At 44.7% G+C, this 12,363-nt stretch overlaps 2 protein-coding genes across 2 annotated transcripts; one reads left to right on the top strand and one right to left on the bottom strand.

Annotated features, from left to right (window-relative positions):
- LOC131459861 (low-density lipoprotein receptor-related protein 4-like) lies at positions 1 to 2,585 on the top strand. The gene is made up of 5 exons (XM_058629995.1): positions 1 to 123; positions 215 to 320; positions 409 to 610; positions 2,207 to 2,396; positions 2,566 to 2,585. The coding sequence occupies exons 2-5, from the start codon at positions 253 to 255 to the stop codon at positions 2,583 to 2,585; spliced, it is 480 nt and encodes a 159-aa protein (XP_058485978.1). The 5' UTR covers positions 1 to 123; positions 215 to 252.
- Positions 2,586 to 4,315: 1,730 nt separating this feature from the next.
- LOC131459202 (uncharacterized) lies at positions 4,316 to 11,230 on the bottom strand. The gene is made up of 3 exons (XM_058628711.1): positions 11,033 to 11,230; positions 10,813 to 10,886; positions 4,316 to 6,455 (listed from the first exon to the last, which is right to left on the bottom strand). The coding sequence occupies exon 3, from the start codon at positions 5,876 to 5,878 to the stop codon at positions 5,222 to 5,224; it is 657 nt and encodes a 218-aa protein (XP_058484694.1). The 5' UTR covers positions 5,879 to 6,455; positions 10,813 to 10,886; positions 11,033 to 11,230; the 3' UTR covers positions 4,316 to 5,221.
- Positions 11,231 to 12,363: the final 1,133 nt, after the last annotated feature.

The raw sequence follows: 12,363 nt of genomic DNA, 5'->3' as shown, positions 1-12,363 counted from the left end.
ATCCGTCCATCGTTCTTCTATCGCTTTATCCTCCACATGAGGGTCGTGGGGGTTGCTGTGCCAATCTCGGACATAGGGCAATAGGCGACTGGGTGACCAACAAGCTCTATTGGACTGATGCTGGTAAAAAAAAAACATATGTTATTATTATGTCCAGTCACTCGCATGCTTTTGATCATGGAATACAAGTCATACGTCATGTGTGAATTCTCAGGAACAGATCGTATTGAAGTTCCACATTCTGATGGGACCATGCGGACTGTTCTGATATGGGAGAACCTGGACCGCCCAAGGGACATTGTTGTTGATCCGATCGGGGGGTGAGATATTAAAGATTCAAACTTTAACTCCATGTGAAATTCTCATTAATTGTCATGATTTCTTATTTGCTTCTTTCCTTCTTCACAGCTTCATGTACTGTACTGATTGGGACGCCAACCCAAAGATAGAGCGTGCAGGAATGGATGCCTCTAACCGTATTGTGATCATCTCATCTAACCTGACTTGGCCCAATGGGCTTGCCATTGACTACGAGACCAAACGCTTGTACTGGGCTGATGCTGGAATGAAGACTATTGAATTTGGCAACTTTGATGGTTCTGACAGACAGGTAAAGGACTATTAAAATTATTAGGCTGCCATTTTAATTATCCCGTTGGGTAAAATGTAATTTATTGTTCAACCTTGGTTAATCAGAATCAGAATCAGAAGAGCTTTATTGCCAAGTGCGATTTGCACATACAAGGAATTTGTTCTGGTGTCATTGGTGCATAACAAGCATACAAAATTTTAAAATTTTAAGAAGTTAAGTGAACAGTATACGTATATATACACAGTATATAAATGTTTTTTTTTTGTTTTTTTTTTAAAGATGAAAAAGAGCACTACAGAAAGAGCAGTAAAGAGCAGTACAGCTGGGCAGAAGTGAGTAACAGTGAAATATTCACCAGGTGCAAAGTTCACAGTAATGACGTTAATGTAACGCATAAAAAGGATGTAATGATAATGTGACATGTAGAGGCAGAGGAGGAGTGTGAGGAGTCAGAGTGTCGGGGGGGGCCTCCGGGCCTTGTTGATAAGGCTAGTAGCAGACGGGAAAAAGCTGTTCTTGTGGCGTGAGGTTCTGGTCCTTATGGACCGCAGCCTCCTGCCAGAGGGGAGTGACTCAAAAAGTTTCTGTCCAGGGTGGGAGGGATCAGCCATAATCTTTCCTGCACGCCTCAGAGTCCATCTCTCCAGAACAGGTCCTGGAGAGATGGAAGATTGCAGCCAATCACCTTCTCTGCAGACCGAATGAAACGCTGCAGTCTGCCCTTGTCCTTGGCCGTGGCAGCAGCGTACCAGATGGTGATGGAGGAGGTGAGGATGGACTCAATGATGGAGGAGTAGAAGTGCACCATCATTGTCTTTGGCAGGTTGAATTTCTTCAGCTGCCGCAGGAAGTACATCCTCTGCTGGGCTTTTTTGATGAGAGAGCTGATGTTCAGCTCCCACTTGAGGTCCTGGGTGATGATAGTTCCCAGGAAGCGAAAGGAATGAACAGTGTCAACTGTGGAGTCACAGAGGTTGATGGGTGCAGGTGAGGCTGAGTTCTTCCTGAAGTCCACGACCATCTCCACTGTCTTTAGAGCATTGAACTCTAGGTTATTTCGGTTGCACCAAGTGACCAGCTGGACAACCTCCCACCTGTAGGCGGACTCGTCACCATCAGAGATGAGTCCGATGAGGGTGGTGTCGTCCGCGAACTTCAGGAGCTTGACGGACTGGTGACTGGAGGTGCAGCTGTTTGTGTACAGGGACAAGAGCAGAGGAGAAAGAACGCAGCCCTGGGGGGATCCGGTGCTGATGACCTGTGAGTCGGAGACATGTTTTCCCAGCTTCACATGCTGCTTCCTGTCAGACAGGAGGTCAGTGATCCACCTGCAGATGGAGTCAGGCACGCTCAGCTGGGAGAGCTTCTCCTGAAGCAGAGCCGGGATGATGGTGTTGAAGGCAGAGCTGAAATCCACAAACAGGATCCTGGCGTAGGTTCCTGCAGAGTCCAGGTGCTGGAGGATGTAGTCCAGGTGCTGGAGGATGTGGTCCAGGTGCTGGAGGATTAAGATGACCTTTTTAGATGTTCTGTCTATTTGGAACTAACACTATAGACAGGAGTTAAGGAACATGTACTGATCTTCCTGGATAACACTGTGGTTATTGTGCACAGGTTTTGATTGGCAGCCAGCTTCCTCACCTCTTTGGTCTGACTGTTCATGAAGACAAGCTTTACTGGACAGACTGGCAGTCCAAGAGCATTCAGAGCGCTGACAAGCTCACTGCCTTGGGGAGACACACACTGGCTGAAAATCTGGAGAACCTCATGGACATTCACATGTTTCATAGACAACGAGAGTCAGGTAGGGTGTGTGTGTCCATGTTCTTAACAGTCTGCAAGTGGTTTGTGCGCACAAGATAAAAATAACTTCTGGGACTATATGGTCTATGTTCTTGATTGTTCTGTTGCTGGGATTTTTTCTTTTGTTTCTGTATCATTTCGCTCATCTCTCTGCTCTCTCTTACTCTCAGCAAAAGTGTCTCTGTGTTAGGTAATAACATCATCTACCTCCCTGTTACCTAATGATTGTCTAACCAGAGAAGCACCGTCACAGTTTGTGTGTGTGTGCAGATGTGTGCGAGGGGTGGGGGGCAGTATACTGACTACTGTAGACTACACTACACCACTGATATACACCTGTCTTAAATTGAGATTGGCTCAGAAAAGTGTATTGTGCGTTATGAACTGTCTTAGCCTTATGGCGTATTTCCATCGGCTCTCCTCGCCTCGGCACGAAACGGCACGATTAGGTTGCCTCTCCACTAAAAAAAAAAGGTACCTACTTAACGTGGTCGGATTCATCACTGCACGACTGAGTGAAACTGCGGTGACTTTGTTTTATATGCGACACACACACACGAGTGACTAGTGACTTAACACCAGACTCCTGTAGTTGTTGGAGATTAACCCACGTTTTTAGGATTGTTAAGTAGTTTTAAGTGATCTGCAGTTAGGTGCTGTTCGGCTTGATTTGTTTGTGGGACGTCTCTTCCTGTGACGACACTCTGGCCAGTCAGTGGCCAGCAGTCTGACCAATCATGGCATAGTACCTACTCGCACGCTTTTGGAACCTCGTCTGAGCAGATACTAAAAATAATACCTGGTACCAGGTACTATGCTAGTGGAAACACTACTTAAACCGTGCCGTGGCAAGGTTAGGCAAGTGGAGCCAGTGGAAATGCGCCATTAGAATGCCCCCTTTTAATCCTCAAATTTTCAAAAGCACCACACCCCACCCCGCATCATCCCCCTGTTTACATTTTCTGTTCTGTTCTGGGCTTTTCATGTCTCTCAGTACAAAGACAAAGAGAGAAAAAAATCCCTTTCGGATTTTTGCCACCTTTTCTCAGCTCATATTAAGTGTCTTTGCTGACACTGGAAGGATTACAGGTAAACTGAACCCAGATCTTTGGCTGAGAGGACAGAAAGCCTGGGGGGCGCATACCAAACTGAAACATCACTGATATGTGGGGGCTTTCCTGTCCTCTGAGTGGTTTCACTGTCTTTATCTACAATATTGTATGTTTCCTTATTGTTTGACCTAGTTGTCCCATTACGTGCCTTTAAGCTGACCTAGAAAGTATGAAGTGTAGTGTATTAGCTGAGTCTGTTTTTGTGTCTCCATCTGTAGTGCGTAACCCTTGTTCCATGAATAATGGAGGCTGCAGTCACCTCTGTCTCCTGGCTCCTGCTCCCAAAACCTCTAGCTGTTCCTGTCCCACTGGAATCAACATGCAAACGGATGGAAAGACCTGCATGCCAGGTATGAAATTGCATCTGTTTGCCTATCAAAAGAAGTTCAACCAAAAATGTGAACAGATTTGAACAGAACAAAAACAGATGGGTCATCACATAGCAGTTTCCACTAGGTCCAATAAAAGGATAAATTAAAAAAAAATATATACAATTTTAATTAATAAATAATACTATTCGCCATGTAAATATACTGGTCTTTTTAACTTGGCACAAATCCGACAGCAAAATGTTTTTATTGTAGATGAAAGGAAAAAAAGAACAGCAATGAAATTAAGGCTAAATGTCAGCGTTTATTCTGACAAAATTGATGGTTATGTGTGTGTCTGTGCAGGAATGAGCAGCTTCCTCATATTTGCACGGAGAACGGACATCAGGATGGTTTCTCTGGATATCCCGTACTTTGCTGATGTGGTTTTGGCTATGAATAGTTCAATGAAAAACACCATCGCCATTAGTGTTGACCCCAAAGAAGGTTTGTATATTTTCTCCGATTTTGAAAAAGGCCTGTTTCAAAAAGACAAGCAAAGGACAAATTGTATCCTCACATCTTATGTTTTGCTTCCCGCAGCAAAAGTGTATTTGTCAAGAAAATCAGCAGAGCTAACATCAATGGAACAGGACATGAAGACATCATATCTACAGGTGAGTAGGGTTGAGTAACATTCTAATTTAAATCAATGCCATTACTGGTGCTAATACCTTTTTGGTACCCGTATCCAACTTAACTTTTTTTTGGGGCGGTTGGGGTTTACTGGTTAGATTAGTTGGGATCAGATCAGCTGAGGTGTCAAATTTAACCACCATTGACATGTCTGTTATCAGGAGAAACCAGTGGACAGAAAAACAGTGAGCATGCTTGATGTGAGGGAAACTTAGTGCAGCTTATAGCAACTGCATCGCACTCTCACTTTAGGTTGGATACAAAAACAGACACCCTGTTTTTGTAAAAGTTTCTCCATTAGTCTCTGGGGGACAATCGTGTTAAAGGCTGAGCTGAAGTCAATGTACAGGACTCTGGCGTACGTGTCTCTATGGTCCAGATGAGTGATGACGGAGTGCAAGGTGGTGGATATTGCGTCCTCTGTGGAGCGGTTTGGATGATAGGCAAACTGGTATGGATCAAGTGTTGCAGGGAGGCTGGCTGTGATGTGTGATTTGACGAGCCGTTCGAAGCACTTCATCACAGTAGATGTCAGTGCGACGGGACGGTAGTCGTTTAGACAGGATACAACTGGTTTCTTCGCAACAGGTACAATGGTGGATGTTTTGAAGCACCTGGGGACGATGGCCTGGCTGAGGGAGATGTTGAAAATGTCGGTCAGTACCTCTGCCAGCTCTTCAGTGCAGTCTCTGAGCACACGTCCCGGGATGTTATCTGGGCCTGCCGCTTTCCGTGGGTTGACCCTCATGAGGGTTTTCCCTGATGAGCGCTGGCCCCGCAGCAGTTGGAGAAGGGCCGTGCCTCCCTCTGGTTGTAGGGTGTGGTGCTTCGAAATGTGCAAAGAAGTTGTTGAGCCTGTCTGGTAGAGAAGCGTCGTCGACCGCCTGCTTGGACTTGTAATCCGTCAGCGCTTGGACCCCCTGCCACATCCGTCTGGTGTTCCCTGTGTCACAGAGGTGACCCTGGATTCCTTCAGCGTAGGTACGCTTCGCTGCCTTGATCCCTTTGGAGAGCGCAGACCTAGCTGAACGGAGAGCAGTCTTGTCCCCCTTCCTGAAGGCTGCATCACGGGCTGTCAGTAGCGAGCGCACCTCTGAAGTCATCCATGGTTTGTGGTTGCCACGTGCAGTGAAAGTCTTCAGTACAGTAACATCCTCTGTGCCCTTAGCGAAGTAGCCGGTTACCGCCTCAGCATACTCATGAATGTCAATCTGAACTCCCTGGGAGGCTCCCGTCTTGAATACCCCCCAGTCCGTACATGCAAAGCAGTCCTTAAGTGCCGAAACTGCGCCCTCTGGCCAAGTCCTGGTTTGTATTTTCACTGGTCTGCTTCGCTTTAGTAGGGGTTTGTAGGAGGGCACCAGCATTACAGAAAGGTGGTCCGAACGGCCGAGGTGAGGGCGTGGTGGGGCCTTGTATGCGTCTGGGGTATTTGTATACACCAAGTCCAGAATGTTCTCTCCTCTGGTTTTAAAGTCCACAATTTGCTTGAACTTTGGGAGCACCTTCTTTAAACTTGTGTGGTTAAAGTCCCCTGCGACCACAACAAAGCTGTCTGGGTGTTTGGTCAGAAGCTCACTGATGGCATCGTGTAGCTCCCCGAGTGCCTCATTAGCATTAGCTTTAGCATTTGCGCCTGGAGATATGTAAACAACTGCTATGATCACGTTAGCTCATGTTAGTTCATATCATGAACAGACTTGACCTCTGCATCAGTTAAACAAAGCAAAGAGTCTTCTGACCCTGAGTGAAATCCAGATGTATTCTGTGGCATTTAAATGAACTAAAAAAAAAAAAAAAGGATCCATAACATTCTTTACTTCGCTGTGGCACCAACAATGGAGGCTGCAGCCACCTGTGTCTCCCCAGCAACAAGACATTCACCTGTGCCTGCCCTACTGGATTCAAGAAGGTGGACCACTTCAACTGTGCTAACGGTGAGTCCTGCAAAACACATCACATTTGATCTTTGTTATTAATTCATGTTATATATTTACTCATCAAATGCATATTGTATGTGAAGATGATGGTATTGCATATACAGCCCTCACAAATATATTTTAGCTCAGGTCATTGAATTTATACTCACAATTAATCAGTAAAGTTTCAGCATTGATCTCTACATTTTCAAGAATGTTTTAAATCAAAAAGAGATGACTGTAGGTGCTCTTGTTAAATTAATAATATCATAACATGCATTTAGTCTTCCTGACAAACATGACAGCTAAGGTGCTGGTTGTCAGTGGTACTTAAAATAAGTGCACTAGAATTACAAGTTACTTACTTTATAATTTAGACAGTTGTACTATGTGAAAATTAAATTACTGTTTATGACTTACTAATATAAATGAGTGTTTTGGATTCACCCTTTAAGAGTTGCTAGTTGTCTGTGTGTTAGTGCTGTTTTGTTGTGTTCACTGTTGACCCCATTGTTAAAGCTAGAAGACTGACAGAAGACCTTTGGTCTTTAATCGGGTCTTGATAAGTTCCTGCTTTTTGCCCAAAGGACGGACATCCGACGAATCAGCTTTGATACAGAGGATATGTCCGATGATGTCATCCCTCTGGCTGACGTACACAACGCTGTGGCTCTAGACTGGGACGCCAAAGATGGCTACATCTATTGGACAGACGTCACCACTGACTCTATCAACAGAGCACTGTGGAACGGCACCAAGCAAGAGGTCAGTGACCACCAGACTGACTGAACTCGACACTGAGGTCCCACTATTTGTCCCAGAATATAGAGCACAGGAGCAGGATGAAGAAGGATTTATACAACACTTCCATCTGCTGGGGCTGATATACAATACGCGGTGGTAGATGCAGTTTAGTGAATCCATCCGTCCATCGTTCTTCTATCGCTTTATCCTCCACATGAGGGTCGTGGGGGTTGCTGTGCCAATCTCGGACATAGGGCAATAGGCGGGGTACACCCTGGACAGCTTGCCAGTCCATCACAGGACCACATACATAGACAACCACCGACTCTCACAATCACACCTATGGTCAATATAGAGTGTCCAATTTACCTAATATCCCATATTGTTTTTGGACTGAGAACCCGGAGAAAACTGATGCACATGCAGTTTAGTGAATCATGTTGGATTTTATAATTCAAACTTAAAAGTGATTGAATTGATTTTCACAACAGTGTACTGCAATAATATTTAAGTGAAGAAGACATCACTCTTGATTCATTGGAAGATGGGAAGTAGCCATATAATAGCTAAGTAGTGACATTCTCTTTGTTAGTGTTGTTGTTTTCACATTTTTCTGTCGTATGTGTGTTGGACTTCACAATTTACAATAAATAACTACAAGTTATATGGGAATTAGAATGGGAGAATTCACATGGTTTCTGACTGTTTTTTGTATTTGGTAGTGGACACCAGTCTGGAGAGCCCAGCAGGTTTGGCGATTGACTGGGTGACCAACAAGCTCTATTGGACTGATGCTGGTAAAAAAAAAAACATATGTTATTATTATGTCCAGTCACTCGCATGCTTTTGATCATGGAATACAAGTCATACGTCATGTGTGAATTCTCAGGAACAGATCATATTGAAGTTTCAAATTCTGATGGGACCATGCGGACCACTCAAGCATAACTCTCCGACTATGACCCAGCCAAGGTCAAGGCGCTGGGCGTATGGTGAGTTATGAGGCCCGTTACACTGTTCACGCACCTTATGCAAGCTCATAATGTCTCTGCCTATAAGGAGGAGAATAGGAGCAATAGTGTCAAGAGGAGGGATCTTATCAGCCACTGGAGTGAGATGAGGAAAGTATTTAGTGCACTCAGGTGTTGGAATCTCTGATCTGTCGTCAGGTAGGTTGTTACATTCTAGCAGAGTAGGAAGATTCACCTTGATTTTACCGTTGAGTGACTCCACTATGATGTTACTTGCTCTCCGCCCTGCAGTCTCAACTGAGCCTGAGCATGTTTTAAGAGTATAGGGGGATGCACTGCTGTTAACGTCAAGCAGATCGAAGAATTGTGATTTTACTAACGACCGGTTGCTTGGGTCATCTAGTACTGCATACACCCGGTGAGTCTTACTTGGATTGTCGACGTGATAAACCTTGACCAAGCAGATTTTTGAGCAGGATCTGGCCTTGGGGGAGCCACCACACATTTCTGTACACTTGGACGTGACTATAGGGGGTGTTCGCTCTTCACGCTCCCCGCTTTGCTCGTCCTCGGATGTGTGCTGAAACGCCTCACCAAGCGACCAAGGGGCCGGACCAGGATGCATCGCTGAAATGTGTCTGTCGCTTTCACATTCCTTATATTTGAGTGTTGCCCTGCAATCTTTAGCCATGTGCTTGGTGCTGACACAACATCGAAAACAGATTGAATTCTCCTTCAAGTATGTTTTCCTCTCATCAAGATGTCTCCCTCGAAACCCACGGCATTTTGATAGCGGGTGTGGTTTATTATGTATAGGACACTGCTTGTCTGGTTCATCCTTTGCAGCTGCATTAGCCTGTGTAGTGGTAGTTGCAGCAGTGACTGCCGTTTTTCTGACTGTCACAGTTGTTCTGGGGAGGTGCTTTGGTGACCTTTCAACTTTGGCATGGCTTGGGGTAGAGGAGAGGCTAAAAGCAAAACTGGGGTCATTGCGGGTTTTGGCCTGGCAACATACAAAGTGGACAAAAAAGCTGAATGGTGGGAAGGGGACATGAAAATCCTCCTTGTATTTGGATCCCTGCCCTATCCAGCGTTGTCTGAGGGAGAAAGGAAGCTTTTCCACAATGGGATTGACACCCCAGTCACCTAATTCCACAAGCTTGTGTGTGTCTCTGTTAGAGATGACTGGGAAACCCTCTAGTCTTCCTAGTAGGGCATTTTCTATAACCTCTGGGCTTCCATACATTTCCTCTAAGCACTGCCAAATCATATACACACCTGCTCTAGGATTGTTAACATGCACTGACCTTAACCACTTGGCTTGTACTGATGACACCGGCCCAAGCCATTTCACAAGGAGGTTAAGCTCTTCCTGGTTGGATAAATTTAGCTCCTTTGTGGCTGCTAGGAAAGACGATTTCCATGCCCAATAGTTTTCTGGACGGCCATCAAAGGCAAGGAGCCCAGAGCTAACCATTTCCTTTCTCACCAGATACTGGGCTAGGTCAGTCTGAGGAGTTGAAAGCGAGTGTATCTTGTGCTGGACCTGATCAGGTGCATGTGAGGTCGCGGCTGGGTATTTGTTTGGGATACAGGGGGCCCTGTGGGTGGATGCAGGTGCATAGCGCTCATCTGCACTGTGTTTGTAGTTATCTTCCTGCTTAAGTGATCTGTACACTGTATTTTGTGCACCGTTGGTAGGGCATGGGAACCTTAGGGTTTTATTCTGTTGGATTGGCTGCTGTGGCATAGCATCATGAAGCTCCTGGTGAGCCTGTTGTTCAAATGGTTGAGTTTCTATATAGTCTCTGGTGCGTTTTGTTGGATTTTCAAAAGACAAATCCTGAAGCTCACCAAGAGGGTCTCTTTCCATCTGTTCAGCTGCTGCTGCCTCTTCATATATTGCTGCCTCTTTTGATGCTGCTGCAGCTTCATTCTCTTGCTGCAATACATGAAGATTTGCCTCTATCGAAACCTTTTCTTTCATGATGGCTGCCTCCTTATCTGCGTAAGACACCTTTATTTTTGCTGCCTCTGCCTTGGCCCTAGCCCTCGTCGCAGCGGCACTGACAGATGTCAGATTAGAGTTTCTGGAGGACTTGAGAGAAGAGGAGACTCTGGACCTAGTCTGCATCTGAGACTGACGTGTGCCTTCATGGTTATCGCTCATCTTTGCAATTTATCTTGATTGAGTCTGAAGGTTTATGCTTCTGAGTGGTATTCACAAAGTTATTTTGCTGTCTTTTCCCGCTGTGTGGGCATCATTTTACTATTCTGTCCTGGCTGATACAAACTGTATTGTTAGACAGATAGCGAACATCAAGAATAAGACTCAGTAGGCTTGACTCCAAGTTAAGTGTTTCCTTTACTGAAATCCTGGTTGTTTTCTTTTTTTTTTTCTTTTAAAAAATTTAATTATTTAAAAATGTCTTCACTTAAAGAACATGAGCTAAATAAAACAGGGTGTAAATTATAAATAAGGCTTAACAGTCTGTGCTAACTAACATATAATTAGCCCAGCTAAACCCCTGCTAGCGGTTAGCATCGCGATTAGCGTTAGCGATTAGCATTAGCCCGACCCTAACAGAAAACAAAGCTCCTAGCAACAGTAGTAGAACCTCTACACATTTTTTAACAACATAAACAACTATGAGTGACCATACTCACTGATGGATCTACTCCAAGGATAGACAGATAACTCTGGTGGTGGAGCACTCAGTCTGCATGTGCCTGTTGATCTCCTTAAAACGCAATGATTTAAATCACCACTAGGTGTCACTGCATGACATTAACAACTGACACTGATAGGAGTCAGAACAAGCTTAATGACAATAAAAGTGATATGATTTGATTTGATTGATTTGGAAGTCAGAGTTTCAGAACTCACAGCAGAAGTCATAGGAGTTACCACTGGTTGAGCAAAAACAATCTGACACTGGTGACTGGGACGGCAAAGGCTTAAGAAGCCTCCTGATTGCTCATCAGGAGTAGGTGAGGATGAGCCACGGCAGGTGTTGCTGATCACCAGCGTCATCAGTGGAAATAGGTCAGCCACGCCTCCTGCAGAGAGGGGAGAGAGAGAGAGAGAGAGCAGCACGGAGGAAAACTACAAGAATAATAACAGTGGAGGATAGTGGGATTGTGACAGTGTCAGTCAATACACACCCTCTTTTCACACCATACAGTTTTGCCACAGTGGAATCCTGCTTTACCTCCTGCACCTGCTTGTTGTGAGTGTCTATAGTGCAGGGTTCAAATGCACCTGAATTTAGCTCCTTGGCTTGCATCTTGCCTCTCGTCGCCATACAGAACCTGCAGAATCTGTCCACGTAAGCTTTCGAAGAATCCTGCCAGAGAATGAGCAGCCAGGTTATCAGCAGCCACATAAAAAACTGTACCTTTGACACATTCTCCCAACTTCTCAACATATACACCATGTTTCTCCAAAGAAGCCAGATCGTGAATGAGAGGGTGGAGAATTTTAGCGTAGCCAAATTGTTTTACATCAGTGGTTTTACACAAAACAGCCAGCTGAATGTAGTGGAGTGTGGATCTGTATTTTGATGGCACATTAGCTATCACCCAATAGACTGCACTCATTTTGTGTTTCTTTCTAGATGTTCCTAAAGGATTGGACACTTCAAAATCATCTGTATAAAGTCCAACAGCAATTTTGAATTCCTCCCCTTTAAGGAGGTCATTACAGTATGAGCCATCTCTGTATGAACTGTACTCATGTACTCAAGAAGAGCTTTGTCCAAAATATCTGCCCTATTCAACATCTTTTGTAGCATTGGATGCAAAGGAACATGTACAGCACTAGATTTCTTTCCTCTTTCAATAATGTACTCCACTGGTTTAACCGCTGTGAAGTTTTTATTCACATATGCTGCTCTCCTTTTTGTTGTTGATAAGGGGCCATCCTTGCCACAGAATTTCATGATCACATTGCTCTTTGTGGCAGCCCTGACTAACTCTTCCACAACTGAATCATCTACATCTGTATGTTTCAGAATGTCTGAGCGCATTATGCAGCAGTGGCTGGGATAGTTCACATATCTGTAACAGCTGTTGTACGACTTCTTGTACTGTACTTTCTGGAATGTGTAGGACCGTTTGCATCTTTAAAAAAAGAGCTGCTAGGTTGTGCTCCAGCTGTTTCTCTAGATCATAAATATCTTCATTGGTAGAATCCTCACTGTCTTCTGATTCAGGCGT

Source organism: Solea solea, chromosome 5 (assembly GCF_958295425.1).
Source record: "Solea solea chromosome 5, fSolSol10.1, whole genome shotgun sequence".
NCBI lineage: Eukaryota > Metazoa > Chordata > Actinopteri > Pleuronectiformes > Soleidae > Solea > Solea solea.
The sequence above is the reverse complement of the archived record's forward strand: the minus strand, read 5'-3'. Positions and strand labels throughout refer to the sequence as shown.